Source organism: Sus scrofa, chromosome 1, assembly GCF_054392235.1.
Source record: "Sus scrofa isolate SSC_HxYL_T2T_F1_AM1 chromosome 1, Sscrofa_HxYL_maternal_Yorkshire_Landrace_v2.0, whole genome shotgun sequence".
NCBI lineage: Eukaryota > Metazoa > Chordata > Mammalia > Artiodactyla > Suidae > Sus > Sus scrofa.
The window spans coordinates 107,635,016-107,660,265 of NC_139383.1; the positions used below are offsets into that span (position 1 = coordinate 107,635,016).

A 25,250-nucleotide genomic window follows, 5' to 3' on the forward strand; every position below is an offset into this window, starting at 1 on the left:
GCTCCCAGGGCTGGGACTGTGTCTCTTTATTCTGATGTTTTCCATCTGATGCATCTGGCACATAGTAGGCCTTCGGAGCTGGTTGGGTGAGGAAGAACCAAGGATGGCCAGAGGGGTGGATGGAGTGATGGATGGGTGGAAAGTAACAGAGAGGTCTTCCCTGTCACCCCCACCCTGGCTGCTCCCATCCCTTTGTCCTGCCTTGTTCTGCTCCATAGCATTTTTCATCATTCATCATATCATCCATCTCTTTATTTCCTATCTCTCCCCTTTCACTAGAATGTGTGCCCTGTAAGAGCAGGCATTTTGCCTACTGCTTTTTTACTACTGTATCTGCAGTGTACAAAACAATAATATTCATAGGATGGATGGCTGGATGGGTGCATGGGGCAAGGGTGGATGGGTGGGCATGTGGGGGCGGGGAGCCTATGGCTCAGTGGATGTGCATCACCTTTATCACAGAGTCAGCTGGTCTTGGGACACCAGGCACACATGTTGCCTTGCTCAGCATACTTGCATTGCCCTCCCGCCCCTATGCCCTCATGCCCAGACCTGAGATATGTTTGTTTATAGCTGGCATCTCAGGGCAAGGCCCTTGCACTCCAAGTCTGGGCTGTACCTGCCTTGAATCCCCTGGAAGTACCTACTGTCCCAGGTTGTGAGGTATTAGCCCCAGCCTGCCCTGGAATGGGCAGATTGTACAGAACCTGTTTCTGCAACCTAAGCACTAACACGCTACCCCGTAGGGCTGCATCTTAGACCAGCTCTGACCTCTGGGATGGGGAGATAGAGAGAGAGTGTGTGTGTGTGTTTCATGAGTCCTCTGCCCAGACTGTGCACAGAAGGAGTATTATCTTCCTTCCGTCCCTGGAGAGGCTTGGTTTATATAATCTACTTGTCTCCCAGGCCCGCTTAGTTATTGAAAGTGGTCAGAGGTTAGACTGAGGGGAACTGCAGCCAGGTCTCAGAGCTAAAGGGAGAAGGGTTCTCATGCAGAGGAGTGAGGAAACGGGGGCAGGGCCTGGATGGTCCAGGGAGATGCTGCGGAGGCACACCTGAGTCCGCCTGACAAAACACACAAACCAGAGGCTCAAACACCTGAGGCTGGTGGGGCTGTTGTTTATTTGTGGGAGGAAGGAAGGGATGCTTATTCCTGGACTGTAGTCCATGTGGAGCTCTCTCAAGCATGGAGCAGAAGGATTTGTCGAGTAAAGAAATAGAAAAAGACTACTGCATCCTCTTAAATGATAATTCTGATAAACTGCCCATTCTTCACTCAAGGGATATAGTTTATCTAAAAAGCAGGGGAGGGAGTTCCCTTAGTGGCCCAGTGGGTTAAGTACCAGACATTGTCTCTCTGAGGCTCAGATCCAGTGTTGCCGTGGCTATGGCGTAGGCCTGCAGCTGTAGCTCTGATTCCACCCCTGGCCTGGGAACTTCCATATGCTGCAGGAACAGTGCAAAAAAAATAAATAAATAAAAAATAAAAAATGCAGTGAGGGATCTCTAAAGCCAGAACCCTGTCATACCTGGCTGGGCCTGGAGGTTCCCATTCTTGCTTCTCTCCAGATTCCATATAGTCATTCCTATCAGTGGCTTGAATCTGAACGGCAGTTGGGACCTACGCCTGGATCCTTTAATCCACTGCACCAGGCCTGGGATGGAACCAACACCTCCACAGCAACCTGAGCCACTGAAGTCAAATTCCCTTTTCTTTTTTAGGGTCTCACCCACAGCATATGGAAGTTCCCAGGGTAGAGGTCAGATTGGAGCTACAGCTGCCAGCCTATGCCACAGCCATAGCAACACCAGATCTGAGCCGCGTCTGCGACGTACACCACAGCTCATAGCAATGCTGGATCCTTAACCCACTGACCGAGGCCAGGGATCGAACCCGAGTTCTCATGGATACTAATCGTGTTTGTTACTGCTCAGCCATGACGGAAACTCCATGCAGTCAAATTCTTAACCCACTGTGCCAGAGCGGGAACTGCCTCATCTCTGTTTTACAGATGGGGAAACTGAGATGCAGAGAGGTTAGGTCATTGCTCAAAGTCACATAGCCGTGAAGAGGAAGAGCCGGGAGCAGACCATTCACAGTGTAGTTCCAGAGTCCAGGCTTTTAACTACTATGACATTTTATGTATGTACCCACATATATAGTAATTTGGAGGCCATAGATGGTTGGTCAGAGGTCACAGCAGTGGCTTCATTAGAAGCCCTAGTGGTCCCGTGTGCCCACTGGGCCACACTGAGTCCTGGCCGAGAGCTAGGACTCCAGGCCGAGGTTGGGTCACGGGCTGCAGCCGTGCATCGGGGGAGGAGGCCAGGATGCAGGTTGGAGACCACACTCTGGGGTCCGGACAGGGGAGGCAGGCACCTTCTAGGCTCAAGGAAGGCCAAGTGTCACAGACAGCTCTGTGGGCCCAGCCACGGAGCCCAGCTCCCCATCCAGGCCTCCGGCTTGAGAGGGAGCCTCAGCTTCCTTCCATTGTCTCTGCGGGGCACGCCCAGTGTGTTCCTGCAGTGACCTGAAGCTGGGAGGGAGGGAAGGGGCCAGCCCGGAGCTGGGTCAGGGTGGGAGAGGGGAAATGAGAGGGGAAGACTTGGTGTTTTTCCTTGTTTGTGTTTTGTATGAAAGAAAGCAAATAATAGCCTTTGAGAAAACCATGAAACAAAGCACATCCTAAGGCTGCAGAGGCCCACTGGGGCTGCCTGTGCCAGAATCCATTCATGCCTCTTGGCCAGATTGTTGGAGGCAAGAACAGGGTGTGAGGGTGGGACTAATAGTAAGATTTTCTTTCTTTTTAAGGCCGCACCTGCGGCATGTGGAAGTTCCCAGGCTAGGGATCGAATTGGAGCTGCAGCTGCCGGCCTCCACCACAGCCACAGCAACGCAGGATCCTTAACCCACTGAGTGAGGCCAGGGAGCGAACCCACGTTCTCATAGGTACTAGTCGGGTTCACTACCACTGAGCCACAGTGGGAGCTCCCAAGATACATTTTGAAATGTGTTTGTGAGCCCTCCCTGGGCTCAATAGGACTCTAGGCCAAGCGTCCGGAAGGCTAAGGTCCCTGCTGTCCTCTCATGCCACCCTCACCACCCCGGGAAGCACCTCAAGACTGTCCAGGGCTGTAGGGGGCCCTACAGAACCCTCCGCTATGGAGCCCCAATCCAGAGGGCTGCCTATGTCCTTCCCACAGAGGGTCTGGGCCTCAGTCTCCCTGTCTGTAAAGTGGGGTGGGGGAGCTAAATGGACTCTCTCTCTGACTCCTGTCCAGCACACTGGGCCCCATCACACCCTCTGATGCTGGTTATGCCCAGGGCCCTATGGGTGGCATGGAGGTCACTCTCAGGCTGTGGACCCTGCATCAGGACCTGTACTCAGATGTCGTAGGCCACCCCTCCCCCCAGACCTCCAGGCCTGGGTACCCTTGACCCCTCCCACCCCATCCCAGCCTGCTCCTCATGGGATGGCATTGCTCGCCCATGTCCCGCCAGAACACACTTTGCTGGGGGGAGGGAGATGCTAAGAAGAAAGCTGGCCATGAGCCCAGCTTCTGCAAATAATGGTACCTGCGGCTTGGCATTTGCTAGATCAACCCAACTTTATAAATAGAGGGTCTTTCTCTGACTCTGATGTAAATATACACATAATTGTTATCATGATGACAATTTGCAAGGGACCATCCTTAGGATTTCCCCCAGTTTGTTGGTTTGTTTGTTTTTGCTTTTTAGGGCTGCATCCGCGGCATGTGGAAGTTTCCAGGCTAGGGGTCGAATTGGAGCTACCGTTGCCGGCCTATGCCACAGCCACAGCCTGTGCCACAACATGGAATCCAAGCCACATCTGCAACCTACAGCACAGCTCACAGCAATGCCAGATCCTTAACCCACTCAGTGAGGCCATGGGTTGAACCCGCAACCTCATAGATACTAGTTGGATTCATTTTCTGCTGTACCACAACAGGAACTCCCTCCCTCAGGTTAAAGTTTAAAAATGCATTTAGCTGTTTGCATGCTTCCCCAGGAATATAATAATAAGGATCTTGGGTAAAAATTGCATGAGGTGTCCTGGTCTAGGGTGAGGAGACCTGGGTATCTAGTGTGTTCCCCCGGCCTGAGGGTCAGGGTTCATAAGCTTTCTGCATCTCCACAATCCTCTCAACAGCTCAGAGAAGATATTAACATTCCTGTGTTAGGAAGCTTGATGTTAGAAGAATAACTTGTCCTCCATCAGACAGCCTGTGAGTCCAGAGACTGATTTTCTTGCTAATTCCTTGAACCCACTCATCCACCTCTTTGGCCTTGAGTGTTCTTATCTGTAATTTGAGTGACTAGATACGATGAATTCTAGGGTCCCCTTTATGCCCCCACTGTTCTCTAGTTCCATAATCCCAGCATCATCACCTGGCAAGAAATCCACTGACTAGTGTTCTCCCTGTTTCAGCCTGGATTGGGTCGTCTCGTCTTTCCAAGCCCTCGATTTCCTTTTGTCATCGCTGTTGTTGCAGTCAGCTCAGAAGTTCTTTGCTCTCTTTCAGACATGACTAATGGTCCCCCTTTCTCCCCCATCAATGCAGGGCTACCACCCAATGCCCCATGAGGTGGAAATCGCACACACGAAGAAGCTGTTCCGAAGGAGGAGGAATGACCGGAGGTAGGAGACACGCGGTTGCCAGCTGTGGGTTTTCTTTCCCTCTGCCGGCCATCTGAAGCTACAGTGCTGGCTTGGGTTTTGCTTTTCCCTGTCACCAGCTGATGCCTGGGAGACGAAATGGGTACTGTGGGCTGGGTTGGTGGGGGCTGCAGCGGCTGCCCTTCTCTTGGTTGGTCCCCCAGGATGGGAACCCTCTGTGAGTCCAGGGCAGGTTTTGCAGATCAAGGAGAGAAAAGCTCTTTCCACTGACCTCACAGCAACAGTAGCGGTCCTCAAGGGACTAGGATCTGGCCCACGTATGTTTTAAGACCTGGCCTCCAGGAGGCTCTGCAGCTCTTGGTTCCAGGGCTATCTGGCTTTCCTCCGCCCATGCTGGGCTGGCCCATGTTGGGCTGGGCTGGGCTGTGACAGCAACACACAGAACAGCAACTGCTCCTGCTGCTTCTCGCAAATGTGGGGGTGGGGAGCTCTTAAACTAAGGCAGAATCCAGGATCCTGCCTGGGATGCAGAGGGCTAGGGGGCTTCAAGGGGCCAGAAAAAGTGCCTGGAGTAGCCCTGGCTAGGAGCAAACAACTGAGGCTGGGCATCTGAGAGGCTGAGCCTTTGTTTCCTCGAAGCCTCTGTGACACAGAAAGGACTTCAAGGGGTATTTCAAATGAAAAAGTCTAGGTCTTCAGTGTTTTAGTGAAAACAGAACAGTATTTTAGTATGTGGCCGTTTGTGCAAAAGCAGGGTGAGAGGGTTTTTTTGTTTGTTTGTTTATACTTGAATGTGCATAGATGATTTCTGGATGGAGATATAAAAAGAGGAAGGGAGGGAAGGAGGAAAAAAGGAAGGGAAAGGAAAGAAGAAGAAAAAGGAAGGGAAGGGGGAGAAAGAAAATCTTCTGGCTGAAGAATTAAAGTGCTTTGTACACATTCTATTTTCTCACATTATCATGCTCCATCATAAGTGACTAGACAAATACAATGTGTACATGTATGTGTAACTGGGTCACCATGCTGTACCATAGGAAAAAAAATGTATTGGGGAAATAACTATTAAAAAATAATAATTAAAAAAGAATTAAAAAAATAAAAAAATAATAATTAAAAAAAAACAAAATTAATGCGAAGCACTCCCCTGCAGGGAAGTTCTTCTTAGATAAAGGTGATGGCTCGTGGTTTTTACCTTGAATGAACAGAGAATGTTCTTAGCCAAAAAACAGCCCAGCAAACACCCTTGCTTAGAAAACTAGAAGTGCTTGTTCTTGTGCAGTGTCCTTGAGACTAGGACTGACCAGCGTCCCTGACCCCTCCCTTCACAAGTGGGCCCCAAGGGAGGAGGGCTTGGTGGTGGCCACAGCTTGGGGTGGGCGTACAACCGAGGCCCCGGAATGTCTCATCATCAGCTGGTGGATTTAATGGATCTGAAACATTTTTCAAGTACAGCCAGCTGGGAGGAAGGCAGTCCTGGCTTAGAACCACCGGGCACTTTATGTAGTGGCCTCGAGAGGGGAAACTAGGCAGGGAGAGTTAGACTAAGCCTATTCCTGGCCTGATCTGACTGTGCTTGTGGCGTTGTGTGTACTGCCTTTTTGCTGTGCAGCTTCATAGAGACTAAGTCCTGGTTTCTGGGTTCCTGGCAGAGGGAAGGAGTGGGGAGCACCGCCCTAAGGGGGGAATGGGGTTCACAGGCGACTGGGGAGGTGTCAGGACGAGCAGAGGCTCCGTGTCGCTCCTCCCCTGCCTTGTGGTCCCCAGAGCACTGTGGAGGTGAGTGAAGGTGTGGGAAGTCCCCGAGCATCCCCCGAGAAGTCACCCTCTGGGCGCAGGCTAGGGCTGGCAGCTCTCAGCATCCCGAGCAGCCACACCTCCACTTGTAGGCCCTGTCGCCTCGCTCGGCAGGAACCCTTGGACCACGCGGGTCTCCGGAAAGCAGCAGCCTGACCCAGGAATGTAGGAAGAGGCGCGTTAGCATGCAGACACTGGGAAGCTGGCCTTCCGCTGAGCGTGCGCTCATGTTAACAAATGCCCCGTGAGGTCAGCACACCTCGCAAAGGATGTGGACCCGGGACTGGGTCCAAAGCCAGGCAATAAAGATGATTAAAGGGATGGAAAGTATGTCCTGTGAAGAGAGACTAACGGGCCGGGGCCAGGGAAGAGGAGGCTACAAGGAAAGAACATTCATGCCAGTAAACGCATGAAAGATTTATACAGAGCGCCCCACCTTCCCCCGGGCCCCGAACGGGAGGAAATCAACTGAAATGAAAGGAGAGAGTGTCCTCTGGACCAAAGTCAGACTCCAAGACCCAACAGCTTGACCATCAGGGGCACAGACTCTGCAAGTCAGGTCAGCAGACGTGGGTCGAGTCCTGCTGTGTGCCGGTCAGGGGCCTCCACCTTTATTCGCAATCTGGAAGACGGTGCAGCCCAACAGTCGGCTGTCACAGAGTCCCCATGGCATGGGGACTTTCAGGAGACCAGGCAGCCGGACAGTTTAAGGACCTCATTGTCTGAAAGCAGGAAGCCAGCGCCACTCCAAGTCCTTCTTGGTGGAGTGTGTGATTCTGACATTTGAGGAATGGCTCAGAATATTATCAGGTCAACCCGAACCCTCCCGGCTGATGATGGATAGTCGTGGCTTTGCAGAACCCAGACCTTTATATTGAACTTGACAGTTAATGCTTTTTTATAGCAGGTTAGCCTTCCTACTAGTGGGGCTTCAGCCACACGAGAGAGGCTTGCATTCCCTGGGTGGCAGGAGAGGTGACCAGAATATCAGGTCTGGTGGCAGAGGGCACAGCCCGCATCTATCTATGTCACACCTCTGATCTCTCCCCCTTTGCTGCAAGGGAGAGAAGGCACTGATTCCCCTTTAACAGATGGAATAACTGAGGCCAGAGGCAGTTCAGCTGAGAAGCAGCAGAGCTAAACTCACCTCTGCTGACTGCGGTTCTCGGCCCTTTTGACTCCACAGCCTCAAGTGGACCTTTGACCTTGAAAAGGCCAAGGGCAGGGAGTTGGTGGATGCATAATGGTGGGGAGGAGGCTGCAGTGTCACATGGAGGGTGGTGGCCTGCTCCATCCCCCGGTGTCTCTGAGGCTGTCTTGGAATGCCAAGGGTCTGTGGCCTCCATCTGACTGCAGAGTAAGTGGTCTTGGTGTCTGATGGCCGCAAACTCCTGGCAGCCCAGGAGGTTGCTGAACCTGGAGGTCTCTGCTACCCGGAAGCTGGGAGCCCTAGTCTGGATGGAAGTCTAGACTATATCCCGGTTCCTGGGGGCCCATTGAGGTCTCGAGTGTGCCTTACTGCTTTTATTTTCCAGCTGTTGAAGTCTGAGGCACAGGCCCCGGAATTAGATGTCACATGTGAATCCCACCTCTTCTACTCCTTATCTCTGTGATTTTGACAAATTACTTTATAGCCTGAAAACTCTGTTTCCTCTTCTGTAAAATGGGGTCAGTAATTGGGAGGCTTAACTAAGGTCATCCTTTTAAGGCACCAGGAAATCGACTTTGCACCAGCTCCATCCTTTAGATCAGCCGGGATCTGAGGCACTCAGAAAACACTGTAAGGGAGTTCCCATTGTGGCTCAGTGGAAACAAATCTGACTAATATCCATGAGGTTGCGGGTTTGATCCCTGGCCTCGATCAATGGGTCAGGGATCCAGTGTTGCTGTGAGCTGTGGTGTAGGTCGCAGACGTGGCTCCGATCCTGCATTGTTGTGGCTGTGGTGTAGGCCAAAAGCTCCAGCTCCAATTCAACCCCTAGCCTGGGACCCTCCATATGCTGCCTGTGTGGCCCTAAAAAGCATAAAGAAAAAAGAAAAAAATGGAACACTGTAAGGTGAAATGAGCGAAGATGTCTGACAGTGGGCTGCATGTGGCTGTCATCACAGGGTTTGCTCATGAGCCCAGGGAGCTTTCCTTGCATTCCCTCCAGGGCCAGGGCACCCAGGATCAGTTGTTCCTCCTCAGGGATCAGCTTTTAAAGCTCTGCCCCCACTGTTGGGGCTGGCAGGGAAGGGCCTCTCTAGAGCAGCCATCTGCAGCCCCCTTCTGTAGGCTTTTGTGACTAGAACTTGGTTGTGGGTGTCTCTTCCTCATTTTGCAGAAAAACATTAAGCTCATGAACAGTTCAAAGGTTTTCTCCTTTAAAATGTTCTCAACACATGGACAACTGGTAACCGCTTGTTTATTTGGGGAAACTAGAAATGTTTGCTGATTTGGGGCAAAATTATGCATTTCATGATATGAATGTGCTAAATGAGCATTTCACACATTCTGGAAAGAGCAAGTGCCTCTGGGTGTTCTGTCCCCACCCGAGCTGGAGACCTGCAGATTGGAAGGGGCACCGCTCAAGTTCATCTCCCATCCTGAGCTCCCTACCCGAAGGATACAGGGCAGAGGAGCAAACTCTGGACTGCTTAGTCCTGGCCATGCCATCACTCGGTAGACCATGCCTGTTGACCTCGAGTGAGGTTTCCCCTCCCCACTACCCCACCCCCTGGCTCCATTTAAGAGGTGAACAGCTGAAGCCATGAATGAAGGTTGTGGTCCATGTTGCCTGGGAAGCAGAGTCGGGGATGGAGATTAGTGGGCAGGATGCTTGCTAAGGAGTGCCCTTGAGGTCAATACCTGCAGACAGGAAGGGAGGGGAACAGGACCGAGCAGAGGGTGGAGGGGAGGTGCACTGCAGTCTTTGTGGGGAGTTCTGAAGTTGGGGGTGACTCTTTAGAGCTGTCCCAAGATGGAGAGAAGGGGCAGGTCATTGTTTACCTATGTCTGCTCTAGTCAACAGATGGGCCCTGCCAAGACCGTGGTGGGCAGCTCCCCCCGCTCCCCCTGCCCCTGGGCAGTTTCTGTAGGACTGACTGCTGAGTTCTGTGCCACAGCACATCCAGCCTCCAGGGAATGAGAAGCCACCAGAATGCAAAGAAAGCACCCAGTGGGGCTGGTGACAGAATGCTCTCTGCAGGAGCTGGGCATTGAGCTAGCCGTGACCCACAAGGAGGGTTTGGAAGGGAGATGGGAGGATGTTAGGGGAAGGGGACTGTGAAAGCCAAAGTGAAACAGAGTGGGGAGTTCCCGCTGTGGTGCAACAGGGTCAGTGGTGTCTTGGGAGCCCTGAGATGCAGGTTCCATCCCCGGCCCGGCACAGTGGGTTAAGGATCCTGGGCTGGCACAGCTGTGGCATAGGTCGTGACTGCGGCTTGGATCTGATCCATGGTCCGGGAATTCCATATGCCACGGGACAGCCAAAAAAGGGGTTCTCGTTCTGGCTCAGCGAAAACGAACCCAACTAGTATCCATGAGGATGCAGATTTGGTCACTGACCTTGCTCAGTGGGTTAAGGATCTGGTGTTATCATGAGCTGCGATGTATGTCGCAGACTGCATTGTTGTGGCTTCGGTGCAGGCTGGCAGCTGCAGCTGCTATTTGACCCCTATCCTGGGAACTTCCATATGACTCACCTGCGGCCCTAAAAGAAAAAAGAAAAAAGATAGTGCAGTTTACTCTATGTAGATGATACTGTAATAAAAAGTACATTAAAAAAATATGTGGGAGTCAGGGATTCCCACTGCCCCAGAAGTTGCCCTTACAAAGCTCCCTAGAAACAGACAGATGGGTAGAGCTCACAGCAGCCACTACCCCCAAGTGAGCTAAAGAGAAGGGTAAAGCCTTCAGTCTTGGCTCCTGACGGCCCCAGCCCAGACTGTCAGGAGTCCCAGTAGACCCCGAAGGCTCCAGAGCTGGCTTCCTAACCATCAGAGTAGAGCAGCTAATGGAGGCATTAGCGGTCCATCGCATGATGCCCGGGCGGCCGGGGAGATAGGAGAGCCGTTCTCCAAATTAATTTGTTTCATTAAGTGAGGTCTCAGAACGGTTAATTTACTCCATGTGCAAGACAGATTTGAAAAGAAGAAAAGAATGCCACAGTCATCCCCAGCTAGTGTCAGATGACTCTGCTGGGAGTGAGCAGAACGGGCTGTCCCCACATCTCCGAGTGCCACCCCCTCCCTGGGTCCCCAGATGGTGTGGTCAAGCCATGTCCTAGACGCTGCAGGGTGAGCAGAACCTCCAGCAGCTCTTGCTGCTTGGTTCTGTGATTGACCATAACTGTGGCTTGGAGTCATCCAACCGTGGAACCAGTTCACAATTGAGTCCCTCCTTCCTTTCCTCTGCCGCCGCGTGCCCAAACCCTCTCTGGGTACCAGGCTCTTTCCCTAGGGACAGAGTTAGTGTCAGCTGTCAGATTTGATTCTGCAGGCTTTCTGTGACATCACCTAGGTCACTGATAAAAATGAACAGGACATCTGGGATTAATGGTGATGGGTAGGCAACTTTGGGAAGATACTAACAATCCTAGATTATGTAATTTTTTTTTTTTTTTGGTCTTTTTGACTTTTCTAGGGCCACTTCCTCGGCACATGGAGATTCCCAGGCTAGGGGTCTAATCAGAGCTGTAGCCACCGGCCTACGCCAGAGCCACAGCAACTCGGGATCCGAGCCGCATCTGCAACCTACACCACAGTTCACGGCAATGCCAGATCCTTAACCCACTGAGCACGGCCAGGGATCGAACCCGTAACCTCATGGTTCCTAGTTGGATTCGTTAACCACTGTGCCACGACAGGAACTACTAGATTATGTAATTTTAAAGGGTGGATTTTGTGGTATGTGAATTATATCTCAATTTTTTTTAAGTTTTTTTTAGTGGATAAGGCAGGTCCCAGGATGTAGTGATGTGGCAAACCTCTGGAAACACTCCTTGAATCTTTGTTGTTTTTTTTTAAGTTTAGTTGATTTATAATGTTGTGTTAATTTCTGCTGTGTAGCAAAGTGATTCAGTTTTTTTATATATATGCACACACTTCTTTAAATGTCCTTTTCCATTTTACTTTATCATAGGTCATAGAATGTAGTTCTCTGTATTATATAGTAGAATCTTACTTATCCCCTCCATGTATAATAGCTTATATCTGCTAATCCCAACTCTCACTCCATCCCTCCCCCAATCACCTCCTCCTTGCCAGCTACAGATCTCTTCTCCTTGTATGTGAGTCTGTTTCTGTTTTGTAGATAGGTTCATTTATGTCTTATTTATTTATTTACATTAAAACATAGTTGATTTACAATGTTGTGCCAAATTCTGCTGTACAGGAAAGTGACCCAGTCACACATATATACATTTTTTTTCTCATATCATTCCCCATCATGATCTATCTCAAGAGATTGGACACAGTGCCCTGTGCTATATAGTAGGACCTCATTGCCCATCCATTCTAAATGTGATAGTTTGCATCTACTAACCCCAAACTCCCAGTCCATCCCGTTCCCTCCCCACCTCCCCCTTGGCAACCACAAGTCTGTTCTCTATATCTGTGAGTCAGTTTCTGTTTTGTAGATAGGTTCATTTGTGTCATATTTTAGACCACATATAAGTGATACCATATGGTACTTGTATTTCTCTTCCTGAATTTTTCGTTTAGTGTGATAATCTCTGGTTTCATCCATGTTGCTGTGAATAGCATTATTTCATTCTTTTTTATGGCTGAGTAGTATTCCATTGCATATATGTACCATATCTTCTTTATCCATTCGTCTGTTGATGGACATTTAGGTGGTTTCCATGTCTTGGCTATTACAAATAGTGCTGCTATGAACATAGAAGTTAATGTATTTTTTTGAATTATAGTTTTGTGTGGATGTATACCCAGGTATTAGATTGCTGGATCATATGGTAATTGTATCCTTAGTTTTCTGAGAAACCTCTATAATGTTTTCCAAAGTAGTTGTACCAATTTACATCATTCCTTGAATCTTGATGTTTGCAGGATATCAGTATATCAGGATAGAAACCTTTTCCAAAAAGGACGTCGATTTGTTGATCTGGCCCTGACTTGGTTTGTATGAATCTATGCTAGCTATTAGTGTTTACATCTTTTCTTCTAGATTATCTGTTTGGGAATCCCTCTGGGTGAGATGATACCTTTTTCTGATTTTTGAAGGTTGGAACTGTATACATGTAGCTGCAGTCTCTAGCACTTGATTCCTCAGACATGGTCAAGAGCATGGATGACTTCCCTTGGAGAGCTCTCTTTCTGAGCCATGATGCTTCATCCCTTGGGCAAGAAAAGAAGCACTCATAGTGCCTGTGTCTCTCCCACAATTTCCTCTGAGGCCCTCAGCTTCATACTGAGGATGCTCTAGCCGGGTCTGCCTTTCCTGGTCTAACACCTCCTCTGACAGAAGGCAAACCTTCCTCTCAGTGGCCCCCCTTAATTTGACATCATCCTCCCCATCAGCAGCCTCATGCTTGCCTCCTCCTCACCCAAAATGCAAAAATTTAATTCTAGCATTGTCATGAATGCTTTTAAGCCTGCTCCTTGACACAGTCTGGCAACTCTACTTTGATGACCATCATGGCTTACAGGAAACCCTTCATTCCTTTCTGGACTCTTCCTTACCTTTCTCCTCTTCATGCCTGGGCTCGTGGGCAAGGACCCTGGTAGATGCCAGTGCCATCTTAAAACCCTGTCTCTAAGTCACAGCTGCTTTCTGGAACTTGCAGTTCCCTTTAGCTCCTCTTATCACTCCTGCAATCATGGACTCCTTCGTCTACAAAGATGATAAGCCCCAGATCTTGCCTTCCAGGAACTAGTGAGGAATTCATCTAGCTCAGAGTCCTAGATCCATCCTTCCTAGATCCAACTCATTTGCATAAATCATTAAGGTAGCCTTTTGGGAAGAACAGGCAACTGTCATTACTGGTGGATTCCATATTTGTAAATTTGCTTCCTTGTAAAAATTTATGACCCTAAATCCACATTCACATGCTTTCAGTTATTCGTGGACATGCCCAGAACAGGGAAACACTCAGCCCACACCCACAGTGCCAGCTGAGGTTGGCCAGGCGACCTCTGCCTTCTTGCTGCAGCTCCCATACTGTAAACAGGTGTCCTTTCCGCCATCCGTTTAGTGCCATGTTCTTTTGCATTGGTGTGCTTTGTGTTGGTGAATTTGCTATTTAAAATGGCCCCAAAGCATAGCTGTCTCGTGTTCCACAACTGTGCAGGGAGGCTGTGATGTGCCTTATGGAGAAAATACAGGTGTTAGATGAGCTTCATTCTGGCCAGAGTGGTAGGCTGTTGGTTGTGAGCTCCATGTTAATGAATTAACAACATATATTAAATAAGGTGTCTTTAAACCAAAATACACACATAAATGGAGGTTATGTATTGACCTATTGGAGAAGATGCTGTGATCGGAGGCTTGCTCGCAGGAATCTAACCCTGTCTTTCTCCTGGGAGCAGTGGTTCGTGGTCACTGACCTGGTGTGCACAGTATAGTTATATAGTTATAGTTAACTATACAGTAATAGTTGTACAGTTAGTTATGTGGAGCATAACTACTGTGAATAATGAAAATGGACTGCCCCTTTAAAACAGGGGCAGAGATGCTGAAGATAAAGGACCATGTTGTGAGTGATGGGGTTTTAGGCCTGAGTGATTTATCTCGGCGTGGTGGGGGGGGCGGTAGGAGGGAACAGGAGACACTTCCTGCATGGTCGTCACTTGGCTTGGGTCTCACTGAGGGGACCGCTGCCTCATTTGCCTCATCCTAGGATGACGCTATCCCCAAGCCTTCCAGACCGCTCAGCTCTGCAATGACCATGATTGTCATGCTGTCATCAGGAGCCCCAGGGACAGCAAGACAGATTATACTCCCATTGCCCGCGGTTTGTCTTTCTATCGCAGCAAGGAAATTGCCCTCATTAAGTCCCTGCTAAAGATAGATAAGAAAATGGGACAGGCAAACCCCCACCTGGCAGGCAGCCCTGTCAGATTCTAAGCAAAATGAGTCAGATAGGAATTATTTTTAGGATCCTTCGCCTCCTCTCCCCCACGCCCACCCCCAAGCGGGTTCTCTTGGAAAGAAGAGCAACTCATTTCTTGAAGCCAGATGCCCAGGTCTGTGTGTGATTGACAGGAAGGCCCTGGAACGCCTAGGGCAGACCCTAACCTTTGTACGAATCACGATGGCCAGGTCCCCCTTTGGATGATGCCCGCCTGCCCCAGCACTCCTGGGCAAAACGGGCTACTGAGAAGGCCCACGCCTCACCCTTTCCTGCCCCCCCCTCCTGCTTTCCTGGCACATGCTCTGTGCTCAGAACCTGCTGTCAGCATCGCGCTTTGTGGGAAAGTAAACTAGTCCCCGGGGTCCTTCTCTCAGGGAAGGACCAGCATGTTTGTGGGCCCAGGACCCCAAGTCTGTGCATGGCCATGTGGCACATTTTGGCAGAGCTCCCAGTGCTGGGCCTGCCCCACCCTGGCGTGGGCACCTCCCCTTCTGTGCCCACTGCTGGGAAGCTGCGTGCTGTTCCTTCTCATTGCTCTCTGCTCCTTTTCCAGCTATTAGGACCCACCCAGACCCCTTAAGCCCTAGATGGACAAGGAGGGAGACCTGGGGGTGAGGAGTGCTGACTAGGAGAGTGGTTATATGGGGTAAATGCCATCTCTCCCGGCTCTGTGCCCAGACAGGATGGAGAATGGACACCATCTAATTACTCCTCCTCATAGGCCTTGGCCTCTCTTTTCCTGAAATGCTGGACATTTGGGGTTGACTCAGAGGTATTAACCCCCAACCCTCTCTCCCTTGCTGGAGCACATGGATGCAGGCAACTCCGAGGGCCCCAAGTGACCAGGCCTCTGACACCAAGTCTGTGCAGGCTTTGCTGGGGGGCAGCCTGCACGGTGGGTACCAGGGCCTGGGCCAGGCTCACTTGGCTTCAGGACCAGTTCATTCTTTACCAGCCAGGGGATCTGGAGGTGATAAGACCCTCACCAAGCCCATTCTTCTTCTCGTTCCCAAGGACACTGCCACGTAACCTGCAGGACACCGGTAGATGGCGTGTGATGGCAGGTACTGAGAAGGCCCAACTCCACACCTGGCTCTAAATATAGAGGCAGGAATACCCTTTTTTCTCCGTTCACTCCTGGGACCCCCTCCATCCCGGCCATGTGCAGGGAAGGAAAGAAGGCTGTGCCAGCAGTTATGGAACCTGGGTTTCCATCCTTGTGTGGCCCTAGGCAATTCCTTTATACTTTTGGAGCTAATACTTCTCAGATGTATTAGGGAGAGTGGAGGGTTAAACCTGACCAAGAACCCTTCCCGGGAATATTCCATTCCTTAGCTGGGGGCTGGAGAGATAGACAGAGGCACACTCCAGAGACCAACTAGGGCTTTTCCCTGTAGATAACTACCCACCTCCCGTTGTATCTTCAACCAGCCCTTTCACCCTCTCTAGAAAGTTCCAGAAAGCCAGGCCATGTCTGCTGCTCCTGTGTACATCTTTTGGGACCAAATTTGGTCTAGACCTGCACCCTGGGTACCCAGCCACCCCTGGCTGAGCCTCCATACTCCAGCCTTCTGGCTACCTGAGATGGAACACTGCAGGGGACCACCTTAACCACAGGAGGTGGGCTGTGCATCCCATTGGTCCTCGGGCCCTTTTTGATGGTCCGATGGGCAAGCCTGGTCCACCCTGAGTCCCGGCCAGAGGTCATTCAGCAAATCCACAGGCACTTTCCAGAAAGCGCATTGTGTTTGGAATACACTGAGCCCTTTACAATATCAGCTCCTATAATCTTCCCAACAACCCTAGGAAAGAGATACTGTTTTTATTTCCATTTTACAGATGAGGAAAGTAACGTGCACAGAGAAGGGGAGTAACTGCCTCAGAGTCACAGAGCTTGGAGGTAGCTGACCTGGACTGCAAATGAGGCAGCCTGGCTTAAGAGCCTGGGCTCTCTGCAGGAAAATTTCTCTCTGTCCCCTCCTTGGCATGCTTAGCCTCCCTCTTCTGGGTCCCTCACCACTTCCTCCATACATCCCCTGATTAAGCCCCTGATTAACTCTTTGCCAGAGGCGGTAAAGGCAGCACCAGGCTGCCATTTTCAAAAGGAGTGGGGAGCCAGTGCATCATTCAAAGGAATGAGCAGACAAGCAAATGATGAGATTTCAGGCAAGACCCACCAGGCAGGGTCGCCCACCCTTTGCCCTCTGTGCCCCTGCACTAGGTTAGTTATGCCTGTAAATTCCTTCTCTGGTCCAGATGACTCATGCATGGACATATTTAGGAAGTTCTGCATAGCCCAGAGACTTTCCAGGTTGCGGGGCGTGGGGAGGGCACCTGGTGCAAGGCCTGAGGAAGGGTGCTGTGAGTTCCAGAGTGGTGGGCAGCTCTCATGGTGGGGTGGGAGACAGTCTGCAGGGGGTGAGCTTCCTCAGGCTGCCAGCTTCTCCCAGTTCCGGGAGCACAGGTTCTTTACTCCCCAAGGTTCCCCGACAGGGACAGGAGCATAGGTTTTAAAAATACCAAGGAGCCTTCCTGCCTGGGTCAGCATTTACCCTGAAAGTTATTTCTGAGTCTTCCCAGTAATTTAATTTTAGCCATTTCTTCCAACGTGTGTGTTTTTTGGGGAAGCCAAGGTGGCCTCTGTTATGGTTTGGAGTATTTTGGGAGGCCCTGGTTTCCAGAAGTGATGCAGGGGCTCAATTAGGCCAGTCATCAGCGAACAGAATTAAAATAACTCGAGAAGGTAGGCCCGCGGGTCCCCGGAGGTGATGCCTGTGCTTAGCCCCCCTGGAGGGAAGTGAAGACCAAGGTGTCCCTTGCATGCCCAGAGCTCATCTCTGAAGTGGCAGCTTGCATCATCATTTTCAGCTCTCCGAGCACCTGCAGGCGTCTCAGTGCCTTTCAAAATGCAGGATGGGTGGAGCTGCAGGTTCTTTCCAGGTCGGCTGAGACAGACAGCCGAGGCAGCAGCAGTGGACAAGCCTATACCAGTGACAAGTTCTGTAGCTCCAATTTGGAGGTGGACGTGCAAACTCACCAGCAGTTTAGGGGTGGGGGGGAGGGGGGACACGCTTAAAATTTGCAGTCATTAGCACATTAACATTGTGGAGGGTTTTGGAGGAATTATTCAGGAGGCATTATTTTTCTTAATTTTTTAATTTGGGTCGGGGGAGGGGAGGGCATGTGGAAGTTTCCTGGCCAGGGATGGTACCTGTGGAGGAATTATTAAACAGTGGTCAAAGAGACCTTTAGAACCCCCTACCAGCACCAGCTATGCCTGGCCACTGCACACCTCCTCCCCCACCCCCACCCCCACCTGCCCTTGGCCCGCCTCCTCCTAATGCACTGTCCTCCCTCGCTGCATTTCCGGACCCCAGTCTACTCCCTGAATAAGCTCACTCCTGTCCGCACACACACATGGCTGGCCCCTCTGCCTGGGCACTTCCTCCCCTGCCTCCTGCCTTGCTGGCTCCTTCTCGTGTTGCACCCAGCTTTCACGGTCCAAGCTCCTTTTCCTCCTCCCTTGATCCTCATCCTTGACCTTCCCCGTGGTTGCTGCGCTGGTCGGGAGCAGCTGAAGGATTTGGGGATGGGGGTGCGGGGAGCACCAGGACACTGACTGGTACATGGGAGGGTGAGCCCCATGTCCTGAGTCACCTCTCCAGGTGACCACCCGAGCCAGCGTTTACCACAGCTAACCCCTCCGCCATAACACTGCCCTTCAGTTGTCTTCAGACACGTTTCAGCTTCAAGGGAGGATTCTGTGGACAAAGGATCCAATTTTAGGCTTTCCGTTTGTTACATTGACACTGAACTTGGAAAAGATGTGTCTAGACGCAAAACAAAGATGAGAAACGTTTTTAGGAAGAAAAAAATGCTCGTTGGGGCTGGGTGCGTGTTTGGCCTCGTGTCCCGAATGGCCAGAGCCGACTGGCTCGGTGCGTCAGAGAGCAGATGGTCACGCTGGGCAGGAAACCTGGTGCCTCTGAACCGTGAGCCACAGCCGAGGCTCAGAGAGGCTGGGTAGGGACTGGGGTGGGAGAGGCAGAGTGCAGGTTTCTGACTTTGCCTTGATGATCCAGAAGGTTGGCACATGCTCGGGCAGGAGTGGGGTCAGGAAGGTGATCCTAGGACATCTCTAGGCAGGGCCCAAGAAGGCCAGCTCCCTCCCAAGGAGGCGTCCAGATCACCATCCAATGTCTGTCTTGGGCACCCTTTCCTGGTGGAAGGTCTAGGTCTATATTTTACTGCGGTGCTTACTCTGCACATAATGAGGAAGAACCATCTCTGCCTCCCCCTCCTCCCCACCTCCCCCAAGTCTCGCACCCCATCCTGTGAACTGGGATCTCGGGAGTCAGTCCAGCCTTGATGGGTAACTCAGGGAGGGTGACGTTGCATTTTCACGGGACCCTTCAGTGATGACCCAGAGTTAAGGGAGTGCCGTTGTGCTAAGAGTTTGGGGCACACTAAGAAGCCAGGAGATGCAGAGGGAGGGGAAGGAGGGTGGATGGGTTGTGTTTTTTGAGGGCGGGATGTTTTAGCTCCCAGAAGCCTAAAACCCTCCCACTTTAAGCAAACATCCTTTTCACCTCTACGTTCATTTTCTGGAAGTCACATCACATGAGCCACTACAGAGCCCAGGTTCCCAGCCAAGTGTGTAGGTGGCCCCTTGGGTGTGCTGACTTGTCTAGACTTGGTTTGGGTCTCAGTGCTGGATGTGGAGCCTTCAAGGCATGACTTCACCTCTCTGAGGCATGTTTCTCAGCTGCAAAATAGGACATCGGCCTTCGAAGACTGTCTTGCAGTTCAAAGGCAATGATGCTGTGAAAGCAGGTAAAATATCAAGGGCTGCTCAAACCTGAGGATTTACTGCCTATGTGTGTGTGGAATACACATCTGTGTTTATAGCTGTGTCTCTGCATGACTGCTGTTAGGGACTCTGCCCCTTATTTCGGATAGTTTGCTGGAAATGGAGCTTGCCCTCCTTGTTTGTGTGGGTTATCCACCGCTGCATAACAAATTACCCCACAATGTAGAGCTCCAAACAACAGGCATTTATTATCTCACATGGTTTCCAAGGGTCAGACACCCAGGAGCAGCTTAACTGGGTGGTGCTGGCTCAGGGTTTGGGCTCGAGCTGTTGGCAGGGATTGTGATCATCCGAAGACTTGATTCAGAGGGGACTGGAAGATCCACTTCCAAGCTCACTGACGTGGTTGTTGGCAGGCTTTGGTTCCTCACTGGCTGTTCATTTCCTTGCAATGTGGGCCTCTCTGTAGGGTGCTCATGACAGAATGAGTAGGGAGAGAGAGCAGCTCTCATGTCGTTTGTAACCTAGTCTCGGGAGTGACATACCGCCCCTTCTGCTGTTCTGTTGATCACTCACCCTGGTTCAGTATCAGAGGGGACTACAGAAGGGTGTGAATGCCAGTGGGTGGGGACCATCTTTATCTGTTTCTAGTTCCTTTCTCATTGCTTTTATTCCCCACCCCCACCCCCATTTTAAATGATCTACTAAAAATGCACCACTGGCTTTGAGGGGGTTTGTGTTTATTCTTTGCTGGTTCAACTTTAAATCTTTCTAAGAATATCTTCCTTTTCCTGTCCTCTCTGCTGTCCATTGTTCCTCTCTACAGTAGAGCAGGAGTTAGAACGTTTCCTCCTTGGGGAAGCTTTTAAACTGGAGGATGCGCTTGTCTGAGTTTCAGGACATACCTGGCCTCCAGAGATCCAGCAGGTAGTTCCAGAAAAAGGGAACCTTCCAAGACGCACACACACACACACACACACACACACTCATACGTACACACACACACTCTCTCTCTTTCTCTCTCATACACAGATTCTTATTTTCCCTAAAACTCTATAATCTCAGTGATTCCAAAAGATTGGGCTCGAAGTAGAAGCATATTGAGATACTTGCATCTGTCAGATACTGACAGGGAAGGCTTCCTTGGGTAGGAGAGAAAAGAATACAAACATTAGCAACACAAACAAAGGTGTCTTCACTGTCTTTTGCAAAGCAATTCTGCAGCAGGCCCTGGGTGCCAGACAAGACAAATGTTAGCGTCCCTATCGTAAGTCATTTAGGTGAGGCTCAGAGAGGCCACGTGATTGGCTCAAGACCTTGCAAAATAGAAGCTGGTCCCAGACATAAGAATGTCCAGATTCTTTGCCACAGGGTTCTGGAACATTGGCCCTACATTGGGGGACATGCATTTCTTTTCCACCCACTCTAAAATAAATTGCAATCTGGAGTTGTCTGCCTGTGTGGGTGAGAGTTACCCTGCCTGGAATAGAAGACCAGATGTTGTGGGGGTGCCAAAGAGTGGGGAGAGATGGAGTCCCTGCTGTGGCACAATGGGTTAAGAATCTGGCATTGTCTCTGTGGTGGCATAGGTTCAATCTCCAGCCCAGCACAGGGGATTAAGGATTCTGCATTTCCGAAACTGTTGGCGTAGGTTGCAACTGCAGCTCAGATTCAGTCCCTGGCCTGGGAACTTCCATATGCTTCAGGTATGGCCAAAAAATTAAAAGCACAAATAGTGGGGAGAGGAGCCACATGCCTCAGAACTGAAAATGTCATGGTGGATGTGATAAAAGTTTGAGAGGGACCACAGAGTGGTGATGGGCAGAAGAGGACCCTCTTCCATCTTTTCCTTCCAGTCCACCCCCAAGCCCTTCCCCCTGCATTCTGAAGTCGTCACTAGATGCTCACTAGGCAGCTCTGGCTCCAGATGGAGTCACTGGAATGAAGCAATGATAAGCCCCTTTTGTCTCCAGTTGTACCATCCAACACAGTAGGCATCATGGCTATTTAAGTGAGTTAAAATAAAGTGAAGTTAGAATTTCAGTTCTGCAGTTACACTGGCCGCATTCAAGTGCTCAGCAGCAACAGGTAGCTGATGGTAACCACACTGGATGGTGCAGCTACAGAATATCATCCTTACAGAAAGTTCTATTATGGAGCCCTGCTCTATGGAAACTCCTGGGCCCCAGAGAGCCAGGCATGGGGCGGGACAAGTGATGGGAGAGAGGGTAGACGGAAGTGGAAGAGTCTGATGGTCTGGGCGGGGGAATGAAGCTGAGGAGCTATGTTCGTGAGCTGCACAGCCGCACCCTGCCCCCTTCCCCCCGCCGGCCCCCAGCCACTCTGCCTCTTGAAGACAGTACCGCGCTTCTCCCAGGAGCATGGCTTAGGGCTGATGTGCCACAGGCAGATGCCTAGGCTCCAGTGGCTAAGCCTCACCTGCCCTGTTGGACAGAAGTCCCTGGAGATATATTTGACATGGACCCTGCAGCAGAAGGCCTTGCTGAAGGCTGCCGTGGGAGACCTCAGGATTCAGGGTACCTGCGGGGAGCCACTGATGCCTAAGAAGTAGGGTGAGAACTTGGAAGGCTATAGGTAGGATAGTGTCCCCTGTCCCTCTGACGCTGTTAAGGCAGGTCTTGAGAAGGCGGAAGAGGAAGAAGGCCCCAGGGTTGAGCACAGTCAGATCTTGTGCAGACCCCGCCCCTCGTGGGGCTTTGCCACACCCACCACGGGGCAGCTACCACCTGAGCTAACACAACAGCCCAGAGCATCCTCAGGCTGAGGGGGTCTCTTGCTCTAGGTGAACGGTCTTTGAGCAGCCTCTCTGCACACCAGGCTTCCCGTTCACCCTCCCTGCTCTCTCAGATGGCAGCCTCTCCTGCAGACAACGTGGCCCAGTCAGCAGAGCACGGTTCCCGATGTGCCTTCCACACCTGCGCCAGCCATGCTGCGGGGGGACAGGGCTGTCCAGCACCCAGCCAGGAACCCTGTCTAGAGAGTAGGCAAGAGGAGGTGCTCACTAATGGGAGCAAGCAACCCTCTGGGGGCTTTATTCATCTTTGCACCCACAGTCAAGGCATGGTGTACTCTCTGTAGATAGTTGATCTACTTGTTAATCATATTAATAATCATAATAGAAATGAATGCAATTTCAAGAGGCCTTGTTGCCTGAACTTCCATGAGTACATGCCACCTTTGGATTTAAAAATTCAAGTTCTCTGAGTTCCCACTGTAGCACAACGGAATTGGTGGTGTCTTTGCAGTGCTGGGACGCAGGTTCAATTCCCCTGCCCAGGATAGTGGGGTTAAGGATCTGGCGTTGCTACAGCATAGGTCGCAACTGCGGTTCGGATCTTATCTCTGCCCTGGGAACTCCACATGCTTTGGGGTGGCCAAAAAGAAAAAAAAATTCAAGTTCTCTGCTGTCCCTTCCAATTCACAGCTCCCCTGGGGGAGGTGGTATCCCCAGGATGTCAGGAACCTTCCTGGGACTTTGTCAAGTTTGTGGATTACAGATGGGGAGAAGGGGGTAAGGAGAGGGGGGAGGGGGAGATGGTAGTAGACTTAAAGGCCCAGCTTGGTCCCCTAATGCTTGTGCGTCATTGGGAGAAGCGGTCTGCCACTTGCATTAAACCCTCAGACACCACCCAGCGCTAGTGGTTCAAGTGGGAGTACCTGGGATCTTCATCACCACTGCTCTCCTGGGGGGACCCCGATGAGTGCAGTGTTGGAGAGGGGCTCCCTGGGGAGTGACAAAGCTGTGCTGGAGCCCTGCAGTCAGAAGGAGTAACAGGGACACAGACGGCCTGGTGGTGGGGGGGGTCTCTGGCCCCGCAACCCTATTGCCAGTGCCCGGCTGTGCCCGCTTCCCTGGAAGCTTCTAGGTGAGTTTTTAGACGCTGTCATGCTGTTCTCTGTCTACCCAAGGTTTTTCATTTTGTAAAAGCAGCATTGTTTCGAGGACAGCTTGACCCCATCTCCTTTGGCACACATGTTGGGGACCCTCCTAGTCTGCTTGGCCCCGAAGATGCTCCAGCTCTCTTCAGAGCTCCCGCCCTAACTCCTCCCAGAAAGCCCCACTCACCCATCCCTCCTCCAAGTCTCTCAGGTTGGGGTCTCAGAGTAAAGCGTTTCCATGGTAAAGACCCACCTTCCCACCCAAAGGGTCCCCCAAGAGTCTTAATGCGGAGGAATATGGTAGCAATTTGAGGGCCAATAAAGAGGGCATTTGGAGATAGAGCCACCATCCCCCACGGAGGCAGGGTTAATAACTTGCAACTCCGCTAGGGACGTTGGATTCTTCCAACTCAGCTGAGCCTTCCCCATGAGCTATGGCTCAGATCCAGGTTGGGAACCTCCAGCAGGGGAAGGGGCTGGACTGAAGGGTTACCCCCTCTCTCTGGGGCCAGGAATGGAGAGACCTTCAAGGCTGCCCCTTCTGGCCTCTTGATCCCCACCAAAAATAGGTCAGGGGCCACCCCCACCTCCCCCAAGCTTTGCTGGGGTCAGATCAGAGAGATGATGTCAGATTAGCTGTATTAAAATCGCTCGAATCCCAGGATTCGCTAGGATTTGTTTGCATCCTGTTTATCATGGAACGGCATCCTGGGGGAGACAGGGGAATTTTCCTTTAGAGGCTGAAGCACGTTGCAGTGTGGGCCTCATCTACCTCATGATCCCCAGGGGGCAGGAGCAGTGCCTGTCCCCAGCCCCTGTGCAGAAGGTAAGTGAGGCTGGACAAGGGGGTTTGGTCAGGAAGGGAGTGTCTCCTGAGTGCTTCTCTCAGGCCTAGGTCTGTGCCAGGCATTCTAGGAGCTTGGAGAGAAAAGGTATACTGACAGCTCACACTTAATAACATTGTTGTCTGTGAATTATATATTTTGTACCAGTATACATAGGTGTGTGCATGCATATAATGTTTGTGCGTGTGTGTGTGTGTGTGTGTGTGTTTGTGTGTGTGTGTGTGAGATAGCACAATGCCAGTCCCTAGACCCTGGGACTTCAGAGTAAAGAAAGATTTCTGGGGTGTAAAGTAGCCCAGAAGCCTTACTGGAGAAGGTGGTACGTGACCTGTCTCTTCAGTGGGCCAGGCAGAGGGCAGTGGGGGGGCACCTTCCTGGTAAGGGACTGAGCAGAGGCGAAGGTCCTGAGGTGAGGTCTGCCTGGTGCGGTGTCCAGGGCAGTGGGCAGGCTGGCCTGACTGCAAAGGACAAAGCCAAGAGTTTAGACCCAGGGCATTGAGCTACAGACACACCTCTCAATGCATTGTGTGTGGATGTCCAGACAAGGGGGGATGTCCCTGGTGCGGGCAGCAGGTGCCAAGGCATGCAGCTTGTTGGAGGGTGGCCAGAGGAAGAAAGTTCATGTTGGAGAGAAGAAGGAGGTGAGCTTGGAAGCTGGGGAAAGAGAGATATTGAGAAGTGAGGAGAGGCTGCCTGGAGCAGAATCTTTATCTCTGAGGCAGCCTCAGACTTTTGTCTTGAGTCCTAGAGCCCAGTTCTCATCCCAGGCTGGAGTCTATAGAATGCTTGCTGGTGCTTGAGTTCCCCCTATCAAAACAGGTTATGAGGAGTTCCTATTGTGGCTCAGCAGGTTAAGAACCCAACATAGTGACCCTGAGGATGTGGATTTGATTACTGGCCTCGCTCAGTGGGTTAAAGATCCACAGCTGCAGCATAGGTGGCAGATGTAGATTCTGTGTGGCTGTGGCTGTGGCTGTAGTGTAGGCTGGCAGCTGCACCTCTGATTCAACCCCTAGCCTGGGAACTTCCATATGCTGTGGCAGGGTGTGGGGGGGAGGCGGCATAAAAAGAAAAAGAAAACCTGATCATGATCAATTTTTTAAAATATGTATTTATTTATTTATTTATTTGCTTTTTAGGGCCTCACCTGCAGCATATGGAAATTCCCAGGCTAAGGGTTGAATCAGAG

General features: G+C 51.1%; 1 protein-coding gene across 50 annotated transcripts in view; it reads left to right on the plus strand.

Moving 5' to 3' along the window:
• Positions 1-25,250, plus strand: part of CTIF (cap binding complex dependent translation initiation factor) — a 321,869-nt gene that overhangs the window by 172,072 nt on the left and 124,547 nt on the right. For all 50 annotated transcript variants that reach the window (XM_021092817.2, XM_084965542.1, XM_084965695.1 and 47 more), the window contains one exon: positions 4,585-4,661. In XM_021092817.2, the coding sequence (XP_020948476.1) occupies positions 4,585-4,661 (77 nt within the window). The remainder of the gene's footprint in view (positions 1-4,584; positions 4,662-25,250) is intronic.